The sequence below is a fragment of the Microtus ochrogaster genome, linkage group LG4 (assembly GCF_000317375.1).
Source record: "Microtus ochrogaster isolate Prairie Vole_2 linkage group LG4, MicOch1.0, whole genome shotgun sequence".
NCBI classification, from domain to species: Eukaryota; Metazoa; Chordata; class Mammalia; order Rodentia; family Cricetidae; genus Microtus; species Microtus ochrogaster.
The window spans coordinates 46,012,442-46,035,421 of NC_022030.1; the positions used below are offsets into that span (position 1 = coordinate 46,012,442).

A 22,980-nucleotide genomic window follows, 5' to 3' on the forward strand; every position below is an offset into this window, starting at 1 on the left:
CAGGCCCAGGCTGTGTGTTATGGGAAGAGGTAAGACAATGGCACCAGCAAAGTTCCCATGCTCATAACATGCTTCGCACACTTGAGACCCTCAAATGACTGTTCACCGACGGGCGTGTAAATGCCCTTTGATCTAACGGTTCCCTTTATTGGGGGCAGGAGGTCCTCCCTCCTTTCACTTGGTTCCTCAAAAATACAGTTCAGAGAGCAAGTGCCTTTGAAAGCAGGTCCCAAAGCCGGGTGTCTGCTTCTCTCTGAGGCTTCCCCTTTAAAGCCTGAGTGGGCAACAGAGAAAAAGAAATCCACCATGAAGAGGTATAGCCTCAGGCCAAACACTGCCATACTGAGAAGGTCAAATGGGGTCAGAAAACGGATATTGAGAGGCCAGTTGATGAGGAAGGCTGGGCCTGTGCTTAGCCTACCTCCTCTGGAACCCCCTGCTCACACCTGGAAGGTCAAGGGAGGCAAGACTGTGGGCGGGCCCAAAGCAGTCCCTGTGCTTGCACTCAACCAGAATGCTGCACATCAAAGGGACATTGACTGTGGGGTAGTGGAGCTCCTGGGAGCCTGGAAGCTGGGGAGGCTTAATGCAGAGTAAAAGCTGCTTTAATAAAGCGGAGGGCTGGCTTGAGCAGCTCTCGCCATAAATCAAAGGGCGACGCCACAGCTCTCACTGAAGATCAGCAAGGCTGCGCATTGTGACTGGGACGGCCCTTAAATCTAATCCGCAACTCTTTGAGCAGAAATATCACTGTGATTGTAGGGACAGAGGTGGCCGCCTGCTGGAAAATATCCCAGGGAGCTAGCATTTCCCAGGTGATAAGAATGCTGAATGGGTCTGAGCTGGGAAGCCTTGGAAAACAATTAGCTGTGGAAGCAGATAACCTGTTGAAATTATGGCCTTGCACTTTATGACTCTTAATAAATTTTCTGGCAGCCTCTTTGCAGCACGGGGCCCTGGTCTGCTTATACCTTTAATCGCTGGAGGGATTAAGTCATCAACGTTTCATCTACCCGTCTGACTTCAACCAGAAGTGCAACTTACTTGCCTGGATACCATTCAAAACTGCTGTCTATGTAGATTATAATTTCATATATAGGGGAACTAACTCGAAAGCTGACTGTGCCCAAGACCGAAATGTCAAAACCTACATTTGCAGGTTCGGAATTACGTTGCACACACTTTAAAAGGTCATCGTCATGGAAGATGGGAATAATTAAAAGAAAGGACAGTGGGATTTACCTTTCATCCCCGCTGTCTTTCCATCACTGCAGAGAGGTGGTGGTGGTGCTCACCTTTAATCCCAGCACTCAGGAGGCAGAGGTAGGTGGATCTCTGGGAGTTTGAGACTAGCCTGGTCTACAGAGAGAGTTCCAAGACAGCTAGGGCTGTTATTCAGAGAAACCCTGTCTCAAAATACAAAACAACAACAACAACAACAACAAAAGAGAATATAGGGTATAGGTCAGAGTTGGGTTTGAAAGTCATGTGACTCTACACTAGCATGCATCATTCACTGACTTCTACGGCCTCAGTCTTCTCATCTGTAGAAAGGGGTTGTGTCCACCGAGTGAACATGGAAACTAGCATCAGCTTTGCACACTGACTGAGCAGGCTCCCTTTCCTTCCTAGGACAAACTGGCTTTGGCATTTTTCCAGCTCTATGTGCACAGTGCTTTTACAACGCCGTTATTTTTTAAGCATTCATTTGTGCGAGGGATTCCTTCAAGAAACTCAGTAGCTTGTTTTTGTTGGATCTGAAATCCTAAAGGCAAGTTGCCTTCAACTATGGCTCTGATTTATACATCGTAAATCTGGGGATCTGATGGGAAAGTTAGGAAAAAGCATTCAGGCTCCGATTCAGACCGGGAAGCTGTTGACTACTACCAACAACTACAAACCTCCTCCTGCCTCCTGCTCACATCTATTTGGGGGCTTCCTGCCCCACCTAGACACTCCCATCCTGCTGTTTACCTGGAAAGACGATGTCCCCCTTTGTCAGCCCTGTTTCTATTCTTCCTGTCCTTTAGCGTGGTTCAGACACTGTATCTTCATAGAAACTCCCTGACTCTATGGTCAAAGTTGGATTCCTTCTGGGCCCTGTCGTTCCCTCAACCGCACTTCACCTTCAGCTCTGTCTCTGCTCTTGTGAGTATGGCTTTCTCCTCCCAGAGCCTGCCAGTTTGAACTCGAGGCTGTCTGTTCTGGGACCTGTTGGTCTACCATTGTCATTTTATTGTAATTCTTATGAGATGGAGTGGGCAGAAGGGCTCAGAAATTAAGTAAGGGTTGACAGGATTCAGTTAACAGTAAGGGTGTCACACACATTAGCTCTTCTTCAGTAAACTTGAGTATTTAGGCTTGTGTTCTGAAGTAGCCAAAGGTTCAAGTTCAACGGGCGATTTTTAAAATGGTGCAATGGTGAATCCTCACGTCAGCTCTTCAGGATTTGGAGTCATGGAGAACACACCTCTGGGGATGTCTGGAGGGCATTTTCAGAGATGCTTACTGGAGCAGGGAAGACCCACTTTGCACATATGGAGAGCATCATCCCGTGAGCTGGAATAGATTGGGAAAAGCAGGAAGACAACCAGGAGCCAGCATCTATTTCTCTCTGCCTGGCTGCCTCAGAGTCTTGCCACCTCCTCTACCACGATGGATTCTGTCCCCTTAGAGTGAGGAAAACCACCATCAAAACGAGCAACGCAGAATCCTCCTTTCTTTAGGTGCTCTTGTCACAGCAGCAAGAGTAGCCAACACAACAGTCTTGGAAATGGCAACAGCAGAAGCATTTTCACCATGACCTGTGTGACCTCTGAGAGTCCAGTGAGGAGGGAAGCACACATGGGAAGCATGGATGGCCTGTGTTTCAGAGGATCTTTTAAGAAGTGTGGTGGGGTGCCCACTCAAGCTGCAGGGAGAGCGCCTAGCACAGTGCCCACACATAGGAGGCTCTCAGAAAGAGAAGGGATGGAGCGGACTCAGCTTTCCCATCTTCCTTTGCAGCCCCAGGTTACGAGTTGCTGACTTCTGAATGCCTCGGTTTCCTCATGTGTAAAATAAGTAAGAACCTGATATACTTTGACTACCCGAGAAGACAAATTACTGTGATCGTAAAATATTCAGCAGGAGATGTGAACAATAATTAGTCAGAAGAAGTAAGGCCACTAAGAGAATTTCAGTTGCTAAGACAAAGTAACCTGTGGCTTCTCTGGACGTGTCCAAACAGCTTCCATTAAGCCTTTATTTTAGTAACATTGTATGCAGTCCTTGGCTTCTGTGTGGAAGGTCGGAGAGTTGTTCATCTCGCCATCCAGGACTGTTGAAAGGAACAAGCAATGCGAGTGGCTGCAAAGATCTTGCTAACATGCAGGAATTATACAATAGTAATAGTAATCATGTGTGACTAACAGTCTTTCCATCTCAGTTGCTCGTAAGTAGCGCACTTCCTCTACGTAAGTCTCCTTTACCCTCTAAATAATGTGCACACCACCGCTCGCATTCACATCTCCTGGCCTGCTTTTCCGTGTTTTAAATTAGGCTCCGGCATGCCCACGTGAGCTAACACCCTTCCCTTCAAGAATACTGCCAGGCGACCTTTAACAACAGAGCTTAGAGATTTATGGTCTGGGCTTCGAGGAGGAATGTCAGCTTCCTAGAAATTCAGGGAAAGAGCCTCACACCTCATTTCTTCATTCAGATGAATTCAACAAATATTTCTAGAGCGTAAAGCCAGAGCCAGGCAATGTGCTACAAACACGGTACACCTTAGATGGCCACACAGACTTGGAAACTAATCACCGTAATACGGGTCATAAAAGTTTTATTGAGGATCTGCACAAGGTATCTCAGTAACATACAGTGTGGAAATACCCACTCTGTGCTGGGAGGAGGGGCTCGGACCATGTCTTGTTCTGTTCGGTGGCAGATAACTGAGCTCCTTGTACCTCTGTGGGAAAAGGTACAGGAATAAGGTCACAGTAACAGATCTAGCCCTCTGGGGGCTGCTATTCTTGGGATGACCAGAAAGTCAGAGACTCCAGTGTGCAGGAATGAATCACCTTCCCTCAGGTGGGACCCATGCTAACCCCATGATATCCTTCCATGGTGGTGGGTCCCCATGCAGCTGTGGTCTGTGTGTTCCTGCAGCACAGCCCAGTGGCTCTGTGACCAGGTTTGGAGCAGAAGCATGGCTAACCTGCTCGTCTCTTTCAGCTGTGTAACCTGTCTTGTCAAAGCTGGGCCCTGTGTAGAAGCCAGGTTGTGAAGAAATGTGTTCTCCAGCACCAGGTCATCTAGCTGGTAGGACTCTCTGATTTCAAAGGTGAGATATAGGTCAGGAAAGCATTCGCGCGGCTATAACTTCCAGACTTTTAGAGAAAGAGCTGCCTGCCCTGGGACTTCAGGGCCTAGGAAAAGCCCATTCTAGGGCAGGTAAGCAGAGTGAGCCATGCTTCTGCTGTCAAGCATGGTGCAGTATGGCCAGATTAGATTTAAGACATCACAATAGTAGTAGCACGGATAGAAAATGAGCAACAGGGAGAGACAGGGAGGAAAGATGGGGCTGCTTACAGCATAGGCTTGCAAGTGGTCCAGAGAGGTTTGAAGATGTAAGTTTGTATGTGCATACCTGTGTATTCAAGCAGGAAGAGATTGTGGTTTTGGTGATGGTGATGATGATGACTTGGTTTTTTGAGACAGGGCTTTTCTGTACAGCTTTGGAGCCTGTCCTGGAACTGGCTCTTGTAGACCAGGCTAGCCTCGAACTCACAGAGATCCTCCTGCCTCTGCCTTCCAAGGGCTTGAATTAAAGGCATGTGCCACCACTGCCCAGTGGTGAATATTTTGAATATTTTTTAGAAGTTTTACTGTGTATGTGTGTGTGTGTGTGTGTGCACGTGCACACGTATGCATGCATACATGCTCATGTACTTGTCACAGTAGACTTGTGGAAGTTTGATGGCACACTGGGAGTCATTTTCTAAGCCTCCTGTGGATTCCAGGGATTGAGCTCAGGTAATTGGGCTTGCTTGGCCAGTGCTTTTACCCACTGACGATAAAGCCTTGTCAGCCCTCTCCTGAGGGTTATTACCACAGCACTCTGATAAAGTCTGATACCTTATTCTCCAGACTAGAAGACACTCATGTATGCCACGTACATCTGTTACCTGTGGTTTAAATACTTCCAACTTGATTCACCTGTCACTCAGAGAAGTGCTGGGAGGAGCTGCACACAGTGAGCTCCTCTGTGAGAATACTGAGCTCATTTCACAGGAAATGCCAGAGAGAGGAGTATTTTGCCCAAGGTTACACAGTGAATTAGTAGCTAACACCTAATTAATGTTTTTAAATCCATGTCTACCAATTTTCAATATTTTTTTCTTAAAAGACTTTGCTGCCTTAAGCTGGGTAGTATGGCCAGTTCTTTGTTTCAGAAAAATGAACCAAAACAAAAACAACAAAAACCCTGCCAAGAATAGAGTTAGAGGTGGGTGATAGCATGCAAAAGAATTCTAAACCACTATGAAAATGAGCGGGCGTGGAGGTGTTCTGGGAAGCTGTATTCACGAAAGCAGGTTGCAGGCCTTGGAGAACAGAGGAGGGCTGCAGAGAGTAAGCTCAGAGATGAAGGAGACACTATCGACGGCTATGGAAGAGGCTGGGGAGAGAAAGCGACCAGGTTGAGCCTAGCTATGCCACGGCACCAGGGAGTGTGGACATGTCTGAGGACTGCTGAACAGTGTCTACAGAGTGTATATGGTGCATGGGCGTGGTTGGGTGGCAAGTTCCGGATTTCTGCCTTGTAACTGGCAGTAGTACGCAAACAGAATTGTGAGAACAGGTATATGGGGAGAAAGCTTGTGCATGCTGAGTTTAGAGGTCTTGTGTGGTCATTGGGTCATTACTGCCTTGATGCCCAGACAGAAAGAAAGGATGTTCAGAATAAGATGTGGGTTACAGCAAACAGCCTAGAAAGACCTGGGAGATTAATGAAACCTTGCTGAACTTGCCAAATAGATGAACTTGCTAGAAATATGGAAAGGGCTGAAATTAAGTGTGAGAGAGACAGGCAGTGATGTTGTTGAAGATGACCTTCTGCAGATGAGGGGAGAGTGGTTCTAGAATGTGTTGAATGATGTGGATACCATGACGGTGGACTTTGGTCTTCCCCCATAAAAGAAAAACCTTCTCAGCCCTGTGAGAACCAACCAAAAATGGTCCCAGCTGCTATGACTCTTTGGGGGTGCCTCTGATGTTGGTGTCCCCTCTGTATGCTATGATTAGCATTGATTAATAAAGAACTGCTTTGAGCCTATGGCAGGGTAGAACAGAACTAGGTGGGGAAAGCTAGGCTGAATGCTGGGAGAAAGAAGGCGGAGTCAAGGAGAAGCCATGTAGCCCTGCTGGAGGCAAATATGGGAACTTTACCTGGTAATCCACAGCCTTGTGGCAATACACAGATTAATGGAGATTGGTTAATATAAGATATGAGTTAGCCATAAATACGCTTAAGCTATTGGGCAAACAGTATTGCAAATAATATGATTTCTGTGTGATTATTTCAGGGCTGAGACTTGTTGTAACATGCCTGAGCCTAAGAAAATTGCCTGACCTTAGTTTTTTTTTCTCTTCCTAGAATAGCCATGTGGCATAAAGACCTCTCTCATCCTCACTCGAGGAAGCTCTGAGTGTCCAGTGTTCTCCAGAGTTTCCTGTGGACTTGGCTGGCACTAGTACTGTGAGTGCATTGCAGCTCAGCCTGCCTCTGTCCACTCTTGTCTGCATGCAGCAGAAGCCCCTGTGCCCTGATGCTCTTCTTAGGTGTCACTATGAAACACTTAACTATTAGATCAGTGTCCTCCATGTGTGGGTCTCAACTTCTTTGACAAACCTCCAAAAATATTTACACAACTATTCCTAACTGCAGCGAAATTACAGTTATGAAGTGGCAATGGAAATAATCTTTTTATGGTCGGTGTCACCACAACTCGAGGAACGCTACTAAAGGGTCGCAGCATTAGAAAGTTTGAGAACCGCTGCATTAGATTTGCTGCTGCAGAGTGAGCAGGCACAAGCCCACCTAATCATTCATCAGATGCCCCAAACAAATCAGATGCTGATGTATCACTGATTGAATAAAGCTTTATTTTAATGCAAAATAAAACATGAAAAATTTATATACTCATATACAATAACATCCAAAATGTCTTCAGTGATATAAATGGAACCATATTAAAAAGTTTACTCTCCATCCCCATATGCCAAAATATGATTTCACATAATTTATCTTTAGAATGTGTGAACAGGTGACTTGGTGATCACAGAAGAACAGGAGAGACTAGAGAAAGTGAGGGCATAAAGAACAGGGTTCGTGTTGTGTTCCAGCTGTCACCAGCATTGCAGATGGAACGGAACACTTTCTGAAGGGCGGGCCAAGGCCTTTGGGAATGGTTCACTTGACTTCAACAGCCAGGCTGTGGGTGACTGCATGTCTATTTAAGGGGAGGAGGGAGAAAGTCACACTTTGAATCATAGTTTCATGTGAGCGTCCTGGCTTATTTTTCGATCTCTAACTTTTTTGCCCTCCCTTTTACTAGAAAGGTGACTCTGTAGGGATAACTTATGAAGAATCCGCTTCCCCATCTCACTGTAGCCTCGCCCCTATGCAAGGCTGGAATGAACTGAGAACGGAGAAACACCATTATGGACTCTTCTGAATGGAACTCCCTCCCGCCTCACTGTGTGAAACTCGGCCTTTATGTTCACACGGACTGGGGAGGCGGTGGGATGTCTACCCAATTTAACACCAGTTCGAAAGCTGCTCTCAGTGCATCTCGTGTTACAGTGACACATTCCTTTATCAACTACTTTTCACTTCCTTCCATAGGCCTGAAACTCAGTAACACTGCTCAAACACTAAACAGCAGGCACACAGAACCGAATGGTGTTGATTTTCTCTATAGTCTTGTTCTCTCTGAGGACCAGGGAACAGAGGAGCCAGCTCTCGGATCCTCAAGTTGCAGGAGGATTTCTTTCACATGGTAGGTTTAGCTAAGAAAATTCAAGGCAGTGGATCTTGTTTTAACTTTATTCTGTCGGCAGAGGAAATAAGGCTCCAACGGAGCCCCCAAGGCTCTGTTTCTCTAGGATTCTATTGAATACATCAGACTTTTTCTCCATGGGGTGCTGTGGGCTCAACACAGATGTTCTGAAAAGTCTAAGAATAAAGAATTTTAGGATAATTTTTTCCCTAGGCTTTGTTTACTTTGAAATCATGATTTAAGAAAACGTTCCTTTGTCCCCTGATTCAATTCTGGAGGGAAACTGTATTAAGCCAAGAGGGATGATTGCCTCAGTCCAGGGGTGTGATAGACCAGTGAGCTGTGTTTCTCTCTCTTGGAGAAGACTGAATTCTAGGAACTAAAGGTTTTAGGTGGTGTCTCTCTCTCTCTCTCTCTCTCTCTCTCTCTCTCTCTCTCTCTCTCTCTCTTGTCTTTCTAGTCATGGAAGAAAGGGAGGAAAGAGGACCTGTGAAGCTGAGTGGCCCAGAGGCAAGTTTACAGGTTTTGATAAGCCCTCTCCCAGTTTCCAACTACAGAGAGATACCCAAGTGAGTTTTCCCAAGGTTGTAAATATCCCGGAGCTCTTTCCTTCTTCAGGGGACCTGCTGATCATAATAGCATGGACTTCCAGATAACCACCTGCTCTCCCAGAGCACTGGAAAATGGTCCCGTTGACGTGGAGAGGAGACAGTTGGAGGGATAGTACTCAGGCATCTCTAGAGCTTACTGTCCGAGCTGTTCTTAATCATTGCCCGGCTTGGTGCAGACTCGGTCACAAATAGAATGTTAGTTCTTTAGGGCAGGATCAAACGTAGAGATTGCTTTACTTTTAAGCAAGAAAAGAAAGCTGTTATCATTTCTTTTTTTGTTTTGTTTTCTTTAATAATACCTTTGAGCCTCTGAGGGCCTCTCAGGAACAGTGGCTATTGGATGGACTGTGTACACAGCACAAAGCCAAGGTCTGAAGCAGCTTTTCTGAAGCCTGCATATAGGGTGCTGTGTGCCTAAGGTGTCAGTGCTGTGCCCTTCTCCACAGTACACCACTGTCACCTACCCATGGCCCACTAAGTGGTCCAGCCTTCCTGCCAGGGGAAACTTCAGCTTTGGACAGAATCAGTGCTTTACCGAAATTTGAGTAAAATATAGACCACATCAAAGAGTATCTTAAAAAAAAAATCAACAACCCTCCCCCCACAAACCACAGGGTCTTGTTATATAGTCTAGGCTGGTCTCAAACTCACCCTGCAGTCCAGGCTAGCCTCCACCTTGAAGTCTGCCTCCCGGGATTCTAGGCATGTGTTACCATATCTGGCTTAAGCTTGGTCTAATGCTCGCCCTGCCCCCAAAGCTGCATTTCCTTCACTGGGTCTTTTCTCCCAAAGTAAAGGCCCTTTCAGCCTGGTGGCCAGGGACCCTGTGGTGTTGCTGCAGCACTTTGCTGGGTAGATCCTGAGCTCCCCCTACTCCACTGAACAAATTATATATGATGTAAGGGTTCTGGCTGAAGAGAGATGGCAGGGGACAAAAAGTAACTTGACAGTCAATTTTTCAGAGGGCCACCATAATTGTGGTTTAGATAATGATCTCTCTTGAAGTCCAGCAAATGACACTATTTACGGCTAAAACCAGCGGTTGCATCATTCTTGGTAACAAAACTATTTAAGAAAAAAATAAAAAGACTAAATTGGGCCAGATGGCTACTCTATGTATTTTAGAATACCACAATGCAATAAATTCTGTCGGTCAGTGGTATTCTACTGTCAGCCAAAATATGCCTATATTGAACTAAAGACCTTTTGGGGACAGGGGTGAAGAGGGAATGTGAACAGCTTAGCAGACACCGAGAAATCCAGAGAGCCGGCTGTGTCTGCCATTTCGCAGTATTTTGCTTGTGTTCCCATTTGGATCAGTTTGGAAGCCTCAGATGCTCTGTTGTGAAGAAAAGCTCAAAGGAAGCAAGAGTGGCTTTTCAGGCTCTTGCGCCAGAGCCAGATACTTTTTCTGTCTTTGTCTTTTAAATCAGGTGGAGCCCTTGGCTTGGCCCTGACATTTGTTAATGAGATAGAGCAGATGCAGACTGATTTAATCTTATGCAACTTTTCCTTTTACTTCCTCTGATTTCTTCCTCATCAAACGTCCAGAAGGCAATTTTCTCTTTTACTCTCCATACTGGTAATCACATGTGTTTGGAAACACACACACACACACACACACACACACACACACACACACACACACACACTTCCACCTACTTTCTGGTGACCGGCTTCCTCACTGACCCTGTGGCAGAGGCAGATGGGTACTGTTTGGCACTGAGTCTGGAACTGACATGCCTAGGACATTGCTCTCTGTGTGGCCTGACCAGCAGGCTCTTCCCTTTAACCATGCTACTCACATGTATACTTTCCCCTTAAGTGAGACTCTAAAAGTAGAAGTCTCAGTGAAGCTAATGACAGGCATTTGGGGAGGACTGCGAAATCAGCTGTCTGTCCAAGCATGCATGCCAGGGCCTGGGAGAGAGACCAGCAAGGCCCACGGGACAGCCAGCCCTCTTCACCTGCTCACTGTGGTGCTTGGCTGGAAAGAGTTCCTTCTGGAAGCTCTGATAACTTTCCACATCCTCCCAGGACGCTAATGCTGCACTCAGATTCTACTGGCTTTTACATCAAAAGCAAGGAAATGTGGATGCTTTATATCAAACAAGCAGTACCAGGTAGCCAAGGTAGACTATAAATAAGAAAATGCAGTCTTTCTTGGGCTCCAAAGTCTCACAGAGGTCACTGGTCACGATTATTGTTACTTGGTTCTCAGTGAGAACACCGTTCTTATGAAGACACCCATGTTCATAGCCTCTCTACTTTGTCACTGTGTAGATCTCACAGCTCCATCTCTGAAAGGGTGACTAGGCCTGGCCGAGACAGGTACCTCTGTGCTGCTTCCTCTATGTGTGGTGATGAGGTGGGAGTGGGGGGTGGGGGGGTTGTAACCAGCTCTGGTTTTCTAACCAGGGTTTACTATAGTAACTCCATTGATTGTTAATCAATTCCCACTCTCCTTCAATCAACCAGCCTTTCAAGTATCAGGAAGTACTGTTTTTTATGACCCCTCCCCCTTCTTCCTTTTGAGTCCACATCCCCAAACCCCCTGTCCCCCTTTTCCCTCTTCTGATTAGCAATCAAGTGTCAACATCCTCAGTGAGCAAGGGCCGCTCTGTACTGGAGCATCTTAAACTAGAGAAGGCCCTAGGGTCTAGCAAGGGCAAAGGTGGTGTTGGATAGCTTCCTTGCTTGGAAGATCTCTGCGATGTTCAGCTATACGGCTGCAGTCATCGGGTTTTTCTGCCTGGGATCCTGGTTACCATAGCGGTGCCGGTCAGGGCTGCCCCCTCGGGGCCCTGCTCTGCCCATCTCCTGATAGACTGGAACTCTGTGGTGCTGCGGTGGGGAAGGTGGAACATCTTGTCTGAAGGGTCCTCTGTGCTGATGTGCTGGTGGGCGTGGGTAGTACTGAGGACGCTGGAGATCTGCCGCCCTCAGATCTGAGGGGCGGGGATAGCCCCCTCTTGGGGGGTGCACAGGATGAGACCCGGGGTAGTATGGAAGCTCTCTTTCATTGTAGCGCACTCGGGGTGCTGCCATCAGGTAGTCCACAGGATCTGCAGAGCCTCCCCTAGGAAGAAAAGCAGAGAGATCCATCAGAACTCTGGTGCTGCTCCCAGCTGAAGACCCCATGCTTCTGCCTTGACTGCATCGGCTGTGACCATACCCTAGGCCTGGGCCAGGGTGTATGAGCAGATATGATGTGTGCCCTTAAACAATGGGAGAGGGGACCTTCTTCTTCTTTGCCACCTTAAACTTCAAGGTGAAAACCATGTGCGGGGAAGGCAGAGCAACGAGAATTCAAGAACGCAGGTCCTTGACAGACAAGCTACCATGCCACCTAGGGCAGCTTACACTCACACTGGTACACGAGAAGAAATACATTCCTGTGTTGCTTATGCCCTTTTATATCCACGTTCGTTACAGCAATCAAATGAGTTTCCCCTACAGAGGGATGCTTGGCCCCGTTAAGCCTGTGGCTGTGTGAGCCCGAGTCTGTAAGAGAGCACTAATACTCTGGGCCGGGGTCCTCAGAAACCGCACTCATTTCCCTCCTAGATGGCAGGGGTGCTAGCTGAAAGGGCTGTGTGTGGCCCTGGCTAGGTCCAGTGGCTGCTGTCACATCCCTGTTTGAATTAGTGTGCCTCCCTCCACTGTTCCCCAAAGAACTCTCAACTCGGAGCTGGGAAATTGCCCACCTGGAACTGTGATAAAAGTAATTCGGTCTCCCACAAAGTCAGTAGCAAAAACCAAGGTGCCCCGCATAAGAGGCTGCATACAGAAAGGTCTAGGGCAAGAACACACACTAATGGGGAACGAGCCTGTCTGGAACTTTCTACTGAAGACAAGCATTATCGATCTGCTCGCCATAACAGAAACAATACATCTCCAGACAATATGCAGATGAAGGCATCTTGGCAAGCCTGGGGTGAGACAGTGTCTTCTGTTGCAGCCCTTGAAATCCCAGTAATGCTTCTGCGCACGCGCAGGTATTGCCCAGTAGCACTCAGCACGCCACCAGATCCCTCCCTTCTTATTTCTCTGCTCCTCGTGATTTTTACTTTAAAGGAGAAACAGCAACAATAATGACCACTGAAAAGTCCGCCAATGTCAGAGTACAGACTGCTTGTACACTTGACAGCAATGACAGGGCTGTACAAATACCATACCTGTGGTTAATCAGACATCGTCAATGAGGGCCCAAATCACCCTGTAACCTGTGGAGTTGGATGTTAAAATAACCCTGTTCCCCCAAATCAATGAAGACTTGACAAGTCTGAGTGCCTGGAACCTGAGGAAAGCCACCTGTGAATGTGGTCCTAAGGATGAACAATCTAGTCTTCCGTCTACAATTATCTGTGGAGGTGTGTGCGCCCTAAGTTTGCTATGTATAATAATGAAGGATGGATCCCTGAATTTGGGGTAATTTAGTTAGTGAGAATTTTCAGATCAAAAATTAAGTTGTTTGCGTACAAATTGTTCATAGCCATCAGCGGTTCCTATTCAGTTTGGGCTGCTTTGCTCTATGCTAAATTGCCATGGCAAATAGAGCAGGCATACATCGCTAATCACCTGTCACTAGGACCTTGCGAAATAAAGGACCCATTTGTCACCATCCCTTTCCTTGACAATTTCATCTTTTTATTTAGAAAATATCCAGCACTCGTTGTATCTTTTACTGTAAAAAAAAAAAAAAAGAAAAGAAAAGAAAAGAAAAAAAATTAAAGACCTCGTCTTTCAACCACCATGCTCATTTCTGTTTCCTTTGGCTCAAGCTGCAGATTGCAGAAACACTTAAGAAAATTCCTTAACCTGTGTTTCCTTTCAAAAGCGACCAGAGGTATTTCTCTGCATGAAGTGGAACATGTGGTTTCTCTGCCCTCATTTTAAGTCCTTAGGATAAATCACTGACATTTGCAACACACAAACATTATCTGCCTTCAACCCAGCACACAACCAACGCTCCCTCTGGACTCTCTTAGCAGGACTGTTTCCTGTTTTAAATGGAAAGAGAGAAGGGAGAAATTCCAGGACTTTTTTTTTTTTTCCTGTGGTCCTGGTCTCTCTCTAAAGATTTCTTGCTTTTAAAACAGAACATTATAAAAGACAGAATGCCTTAGGGTTTGCTTTTTCTTTCTTTCTTTCTTTTTTAAGTTGTGGAGAAAATCCAGAGCAAGTGGTGATGTGAGAGAAGCCACCCTGCATGCCTGGCTGCATGTGGGGTCAGAGAGGAGACTATCTCCTCCCTCACACCTCACCCTGCCACTAGCCAGCACTCACTGCAAGGAGGAGGGAGGAGTCCAAGGGCAGAGAGGGAGACCCCAAGATAGCAGCATGGTCCCAGAGGACTTCTCTGTCGGAGGATTATAAATTGGGAGGCTTGCTTACATGTGGCAGGCACAGTGAGGTGCTGCTCTTTGTCAAGGAGGGGTGGCATGGACATTGTCATTCTCTGTGGAACTCATCATAACAGTTATTGTTTGTAATTTTTTTCAGGGAGAAGAAAAACAATGAGCTGCCCTGTAAAAACACAACTGAAAGTTCAGAGACTGCTGGGAGACCTCTCCTCCTAGGCTGCTGTTTATGACATCCACCTGCCCCCACCGCTCTGAAAGCCTATCATTTTCTAGAGACTTTCACCAGACCCACTTCTAAACTATTGCTAATATTATCACATGAGCATGCTCATGTCAACATTTAAAAGAACCATTTTTTTGGGGGACTGGAGAGATGGCTTAGAGGTTAAGGGTGCCCTTGCAGTGGACCAGAGTTCTATTCCTAGAGCCCACGTGGGTGGCCTAACATCCTCTTGTCGCTCTAGCTCCATAAAATCTAAGTTACACTCATGCACACACACACACACACACACACACACACACACACACACACACACACACACACACACACACACACACACACACACACACACACACACACACACACTAAAAAAGTAACAATTTTTAAGTAGGAAAAAAACCCTCCTCTGTGAGTCCCTCCTCCAGCCCTGACCACCACAGAGAAGTGGGCCAGAAGCAACTGGAATGGTGGGAGAGGGAGCTCATTCTGGCTCACAGTTTCAAAGGGAACAGTCACCCTGATGGAGATGTCAGGCAGGGCAGCCTCGTGAACTGAAGTGTAGGGCTAAGCTCCTCATATGGATGCTAGTAAACTAATGGGAACCAGAAGTGGACATTACCTTCAAGGTCCACTCCAGGCCAACCTATTTCCCTTAGACAGGTCACATAGACCAAAGGTTCCACAACTCTCCCTAACAGTGCCATCAGTGGGGCACCAAATATTTAAACCCAATGATCCTGTGAGGGGAACATTCCCTTTAAGTTTCTGTTTTCCCACTGAGTAGGCTCATTTCTGGAGGCCTTTGCTTGGAAGCTTTTAGGGATGGTTTCAGATATGTTCCAAATCACAGTGATGCAAGCAGCTATGAAAAAGATGAACATTAATTATTTTCCTCAAACATGACAAAGTCATAGGTTCAAACCATAAAACATATTCTTTAGCCATGTAACTGAATAAGGAAGAAAGAGCTGAGCTATTGTTGTTTTGTTAGTCTTTAGTGTCTTCTTTTATAGGGTATCTCTGTGAGACTGAGTGTTGGTGAGGAGAGGAGAAATTCAGTCTGTTCTGGAGCAGACCTGTCAGAGGGACTGACAAGTCCTGCCTTGAGCCAATCCTGAGACATCCAGGGCAGCTTCCTCAGGAGACTCTGATTATAACAAGGACCCAACGGGCAAGTGTGTCAGGACCTCAGGACTCCGGATTTTTCATGTGACCCTATGAGGCTTGTTTGCATGTATTATTAATTTCTTTAAAATAAAGAAGACGCTGCTCAACTTTAAAATCTTACTACACAGAAACCAAATTTACTGTAGGAAAGAGAAACATGACTGTATTTGTTTTTTCTTGTAACTTTGAGTGAATGTGTGAGAAAATTCTCTTCAAATTCCTGTTTCCTTTCTGAGTAGGCTCATTTCTGGAATCCGGAGACTTAGGGATTGCTTGGAAACTCACAGCAATGGTTCCAGGTATGTTTTAAACCATACATGCATGCAACAGTGCAAATAATAACAAAACATGACAAAGACACGGGTTATTTGCATGTAAAGTAACAAATAGATCGTGTGCTTTCCAAGGAAACTTTCTTTTTGTGGCATCTTACTATATAACTAGTTTACATTTCATGGAAAAGACTTGGAAATGAGAGCCCACACTGATCAGTTAATCCCTGGGGCCAGTCATCATCATATATGGAAGGATGGAAGATATGCTTCTGTTTGGTTAAACAATTATGCTCGGGAAGGGGGATGATATTGGAAGGACAGATCCCTATAATTCTATTTATGAAGAAGTAGGTTACTGTTCTCAGTGGAGTAGAGAGAGGTACAAGGCAAGTGTCCATCCCCCTATCATTGTTCCCTTCTTACAGAGAAAATCTCCATCCCTAGTGCTCAGTGGAGAGAAAATTTGAAAGAAAATGGCCCCTAAAGGAAGTGTCACTATAAGGAGGTGTGGCCTTGATGGAGTAGGTGTGGTTTTGCTGGAAAAAGTATGTCACTGTGGAGGCAGGCTTTGAGGATTCATATATGCTCAAGCCACACCCAGTGAGCCAGACTACTTCCTGTTGCCTGAAAGCTGCAGGACTCTCAGCTGTTTCTCTATCACCATGTCTGCCTGCCTGCCTCATGTCACACCATGATGATAATGGACTGAACCTCTGAAATACAAAGCCCCCAAGTAAATGTTTTCCTTTGTAAGAGTCGCCATGGTCATGGTGTCTCTTCACAGCAATAGAAATCCTAACTAATTTTGGTAAGTGATATTTATCCAGAAAGTTGTCCATTTCCTTTAAGCTTTCCAATTTTGTGGAGTACAGGTTTTCGAAATATGACTTAATGATTCTCTGGATTTCCTCTGTGTCTGTTGTTATGTCCCCCTTTCATTTCTGATTTTGTTAATTTGGATATTCTCTCTCTGTCTTTTGGTTAGTTTGGATAAAGGTTTGTCTATTTTCTCAAAGAACCAACTCTTTGTCTCATTGATTCTTTATATTGTTTTCTTTGTTTCGATTTTGTTGATTTCAGCTCTCAATTTGATTATTTCCTGCAGTCTAGTTCTCCTGGGTGAGTTTACTTTTTTTTTTTTGTTGTTGTTCTAAAGTTTTCAAATGTTCATTTAATGCCATGAACTTTGCTCTTAACATTACTTTCACTGTGTCCCATAAATTTGGGTATGTTATGTGGTTATTTTCATTAAACTGAAAAGCTTCTGTAAAGTGAAGGACACGGTCAACAAGACAAATTGACAGCCTACAGAAGGGGAAAAGATCAAACAGAGGTCTGATCTCCAAAATATACAAAGAACTCAAGAAATTGGTCATCAAAACAACAAATAATCCAATAATAAAAAACAAAAAACAACGAAGAGACCTAAACAGAGGAATCTAAAATGGCTGAAAGAAAATCAGGGCATTAAATGCCTACATAAAGAAGCTGAATAAATCCCACACTAGCACAGACATTAAGGGCATCATTGAATAAATGGGACCTCCTGAGACTGAGAAGCTTCTGTAAAGCAAAGGACACTGTCACTAAGACAAAAAGGGACTGGGAGAAGATCTTCACCAACCCCGCAACTGACAAAGGTCTGATCTCCAAAATATATAAAGAACTCAAGAAACTATATCGTAAAAGGCTAATCAACCCATTTATAAAATGGGGCACTGAGCTGAACAGAGAATTCTCAACAGAAGAAGTTCAAATGGCCAAAAGACACTTAAGATCATGCTCAACTTCCTTAGCGATCAGGGAAATGCAAATCAAGACAACTTTAAGATACCATCTTACACCTGTCAGAATGGCTAAAATAAAAAACACCAATGATAGCCTTTGCTGCAGAGGTTGTGGAGAAAGGTGTACACTCATCCATTGCTGGTGGGAATGCAAACTTGTGCAACCACTCTGGAAAGCAGTGTGGCGGTTTCTCAGGAAATTTGGGATCAACCTACCCCTGGACCCAGCAATACCACTCTTGGGAATATACCCAAGAGATGCCCCATCATATGACAAGAGCATTTGTTCAACTATGTTCATAGCAGTATTATTTGTAATAGCCAGAACCTGGAAACAACCTAGATGCCCTTCAATGGAAGAATGGATGAAAAAAGTATGGAATTAGAGTACTACTCAGCAATAAAAAAGAATGACTTCTTGAAATTTTGCATACAAATGGACGGAAATAGAAAACACTATCCTGAGTGAGGTAAGCCAGACCCAAAAAGAGGAACATGGGATGTACTCACTCATATTTGGTTTCTAGCTTAAATAAAGGACATTGAGCCTATAATTTGTGATCCTAGAGAAGCTAAATAAGAAGGTGAACCCAAAGAAAAACATATAGGCATCCTCCTGAATATTAACCTTCATCAGGCGATGAAAGGAGACAGAGACAGAGACCCACATTGGAGCACTGGACTGAAACCTCAAGGTCCAAATCAGGAGCAGGAGAGAGAGCACGAGCAAGGAACTCAGGACCGCGAGGGGTACACCCACACCCTGAGACAATGGGGATGTTCTATCAGGAACTCACCAAGGCCAGCTTGCCTGGGTCTGAAAAAGCATGGGATAAAACCGGACTCGCTGAACATAGCGGACAATGAGGACTACTGAGAACTCAAGAACAATGGCAATGGGTTTTTGATCCTACTGCATGTACTGGCTTTGTGGGAGCCTAGGCAGTTTGGATGCTCACCTTACTAGACCTGGATGGAGGTGGGTGGTCCTTATACTTCCACAGGGCAGGGAACCGTGATTGCTCTTTCGGCTGACGAGGGAGGGGGACTTGATAGGGGAAGGGGGAGGGAAATGGGAGGCGGTGGCGGGGAGGAGGCAGAAATCTTTAATAAATAAATAAAAAAATGGGAAAAAATAAAATAAAAGTTGATAATAGATGTTAAAAAAATAAAATGGCTGAAAGACACTTAAGGCAATATGCAATATCTTTAGCCATCAGAGAAATGCAAATCAAAACAACTCTGAGATTCCGTCTTATACCTGTAATAATGGTTAAGATCAAAACACTGATGATAACTTATGCTGGAGAGTTTGTGGGGTTAAAGAGAACACTCCTGCATAGCTGGTGGGAGAGCAAACTGGTACAGCCCCTTTGAATATCAGTCTGGCGATTTCTCAGAAAATTAGGAAACAACCTTCCTCAAGACCTAGCAATACCACTTTTGGGTATATACACAAAGGATGTTCAAGCAAAGACACGTGCTCAACTGTGTTCATAGCAGTTTTGTTTGTCATAGCCAGAACCTGGAAACAACCTAAATGCCCCTCAACTGAAGGACGGATAAGAAAATCGTGGTACATTTACACAACGGAGTACTACACCGCAGAATAAATAATGATATCTTGAAATTTGAAGGCAATTGGATGGGTCTAGAAAACATTATATTGAGTGAGGTAACCCAGACCTAGAAAGACAATTATCACTGTACTCACTCATAAGTGGCTTTTAGACATAAAACAAAGAAAGCCAGCCTACAATTCACAATCCCAGAGAACCTAGACAACAATGAGGACCTTAAGAGAGACATACATGGATCTAATCTACATGGGAAGTGGAAAAAGACAATCTGAGTAAATTGGGAGCATGGGGACCATGGGAGAGGGCTGAAGGGTAGGGGAGAGGAAGAGAGGAGAGCAGAGAAAAATACAGAGCTCAGTAAGAGCTATAAAACAAATCCTAACTGAGACACTACAGTTAGTTGACCTCACTGCTCTTGTCTTTCCTTTGGCCTTGAGGAACTTACACAGTGGCTATCTGGGAAGTTGCCACTGACTCTTATGCCTCTGGCAATCACCTTGGAGCTCAGCACAGGGCTTCTGTCTCATGATGCTCCCTAAGTGTACGCTGAGGGTTTCAAGGGAAGATGCCCAGGTGGACCTGCTAAGCAGTAGGTGGGGCTCGGTGAGCGACAGGCCGGAGGAGAACAGAGGAAGAAGAAAGAGCAGGCTCACCTAGAGCCAGGGATTGATGATGCCTGAAGTAAGAGTGATTCCTAATGTTTCTGGAGGAAAGAAGGTAGGGGTGAGGAAAGTGTCCGTTCAGATCCAACATAGAAAGACTGTTTTCCAGGCACAGCAGGGCAGATGCACATTTGAACTCAGCAATTGTAACAACACACATCAGACCTGTGCAAGCTCTAGCTAGTCAGAGCTCCAGCATAGAGGAGACAAGATGGGCAGGAAAGCCCAGCACCCGCCAAGAAGCTATTAGCATTTTGTCCTTAGGCTGAGGGAAAGTCAGTTTCCTAAAGATGGGATCCTTAGGGGGTTGGCCATATTCCCAAGAGCAGTTGGAGCAGCACAAACTGAACTCAGTGGGAAAAGGAAAAAAAAAAGTTCAAAATTGGGTGGGAAGAGATGGTTACTGAGAGGAGTTGATGGGGTGAATATGTCCAAAATGCATTATAATGAAATCCTTGGTTAATTAGTTAAAATTGTGTTTTAAATGATCTGGTTTATTTTTATTTTATTATTGTTTTAAATGATGGGTTTACTAGGTACAGGTTATGTGCACTTATTTAAGAATCAATTAAGGAATGTTTTCACAATAGTCTGGCGAGGAACTTTTCTTTATTTCTGTCATAAACACAAGAATGTAGGAACATCTTGATTCCTGGTTCTGGATCAGGCTCCAGATAAGGGATTGGAGGGAGACTCTTGAGCTCACGTGCGATGTGCATGGCTTCAAGCACCGAGTTTCATGGTTGATTGATGAAGATAAACCAGAGGTGGAGGTGATGTCCACTGCCCCTCGGACCCAGCACTAACCCACTTTGCTCCACAGAAGCACACATGATGGATGACTTTCATCTAAACCACACACGCCCAAGAGAGGCAGGAATTAGGATTATGCAAAACTGTCTCCCACCTGCTGTAACTCAATGTCCTTTCCTCCCAGGAAAGAGAGAACAGAGGCGCAGGGGAGAATTGGACCTGCTCTGCTGAGGGACGATGGGAACTATTTGCAGCCTTCTGTTCTGCTAATGGCACCGAGCTGCCTTGCTGACAGTGACACGCATGTGTCGGGTCTGGGGCTGAGGACCATGTCTGCATCTCATCCAACAGTTCCTTGTAGGGCAAGGAAAGTGCACTGAAGCTGAATGGCGGGGAGGGGGGGGAGGCGGGGGGGGGGTGTAACTAAGGGACAAGCCAGTGTGAAGACAAAGAACTAAGGTTTGCAGCACAAAGTGTGAAGCCACAGGAATTTATAAGCAAGGGCTATGCCCACCTTAGACGTAGATAATGGATTTCTTTCCTTTTTTATTTTCAGTTTTGGATAAACTTCCAAAGGCCAAATTCTCGTCCCTGTTAATTTCTATAAGATACCATGTGTGTTGTAGCCTAAACAAAAGACAATTTAAAAAGCAAAACAAACCAAAACAACCAAAGTAAAGCCAACCCCCTCATTCCTTTATGGCAGTGTTCTCGACTTGTGGGTCGCCACCCCTTTGGCAAACCTCTACGTCCAAAACTATTTACATTGAAGTCTCGAGCAGTAGCAAAATTACAGTTATGGAGCACAATGAAAACAGTTGTATGGTTGGGGTCACCACAGCATGAGGAACTGCACTCAAGAGTGGCAGCATCAGGAAGAACCATTGCTTCATGGGTTTTCTTTTTTAATTTCTTGGTAATAATTGAATGTAACCAAATTTGGGGTTTAAGTGGAGTCAAGTCCTATGGTGCAAGCTTCCTTGTGGTGTGTGACTAACAAGCGTGTTCTTGTTGGCAGGATGCAGACACTGGTGAAGCCATGCTCTTTCTCAATGTGCCATACAGACTGGGTCTCTGCCCCAGTATTTGTAAAGTATGCAAAGCTTAAAAAAAAAAGGCAGTGCAAACGAATATGCTCTTCAGCTGCCCATGTGATGTGGACAGACGCTTTTAGTCTGTGTTTGGAATTCCTTCAGGGTCAGGTTTCCAGTTACCAAGCCTCCATCCGTGGTCCAGGCACGAATGCGGTTGGCCTGGATTAGCGGAGCCCTCTGCAAAGCATATTACATAGCTTTGATTTCAGCAGATTTTGCAGAGCCATAAACTATAATGACCATTTGATGACCTACGACACAGGAATGATTGCGGAAAAGCATTCCCGCTTTCATCACTCACATCACCCATCACATTATGAAGAGAGGCCCTTGCTGGTCTTTGCAGGCAACGGAAAGCAGAAGAGAGTGTCACCACAGATGCTTCTGGTCCCTCTTACACACCGAGGGGATGTTTCCAGAGAAAATGGAAGAGAGCTGGCAGTGGAGTGCTGGGAAGACAAACACCACTTCCATCACCCCCGTTTGATTTCTCCCTCGGTGTCTTTCATCAACCACCACAAATAGAATGCATTTCAGAACAAATGACACGTACAGGGAGTCTCAGCTCCTCCATCAGCCTGGCAGAGAGCTATGGAAAATGGCCCTTAGAGTACTTCATCCTGTCAGGTAACAGTGGTCCTGCTTAAATAACCTCTTTTATGAGGAGCTGAGAGTTTTCTAAAGCATCCTGTCAAGGACGTTTAGAAAGGACAAGTGCGAGGAAACAGGTGAAAAAGGAATTCTTTGACTGCAGAACCAGTCATGGAATCCATTTCAGAGACACACTAGCAGATAATTCCTCTGTTGTTTCTGGAGCCAGAGAGGCGCTTTATATAAAGAGAATGGTGACCAAAGAAAGAAATCGTAACTTGACCAACCATGCCAGTAAGTCACCTTCCTTTCTCCCTATTGTATCAGGAGTTCTGGAATGTCATTATCTAAGCATGGAGGATTCCATCTGCTCATCACACAGGAGAGTACGGTAACATTTCAAGGGCAGACTCAAGGGGCTGACAGGTCGGGGCCTCCTCTGCCCCTCAGGGGAAGCACTATAGAACTCCTGCCCAAGGTTATTTCCTGTAGACAGGATATTCCTGAGGTAAAACACAGATTCACAAAAGCTGCCTTTCCCTGCTCTATGTGTAGATTATATATACATATAACCTACAGTTTGCTAATGCCTACAGTTCTCGGAGAAGATATTCACGTCCACCTCTTTATTCCTTCGAGTGATTTCTAAATTAATATAAATTAAATGAGTCATGTTCCTTTTCCCCTCCTCCCATCAATTTCCAAAGCCTGAGAATTTGATGTAAATCACCTATAATCATTACAATCCCTTCTCACCCTGGGCAAGAAGTGCAACAAGAGAGTCAAAGCTTTTCAGCATTCTCTCTCTCTCTCTCTCTCTCTCTCTCTCTCT

At 45.2% G+C, this 22,980-nt stretch overlaps 1 protein-coding gene across 1 annotated transcript in view; it reads right to left on the minus strand.

The window, feature by feature from the left end:
* Positions 1–7,217: 7,217 nt before the first annotated feature.
* Pard3b (par-3 family cell polarity regulator beta) overlaps positions 7,218–22,980 on the minus strand; it is a 1,033,383-nt gene continuing 1,017,620 nt past the window's right edge. The window contains exon 23 of the mRNA XM_026786343.1: positions 7,218–11,732. Within this exon, the coding sequence (XP_026642144.1) occupies positions 11,375–11,732 (358 nt within the window). The 3' untranslated portion in view covers positions 7,218–11,374. The remainder of the gene's footprint in view (positions 11,733–22,980) is intronic.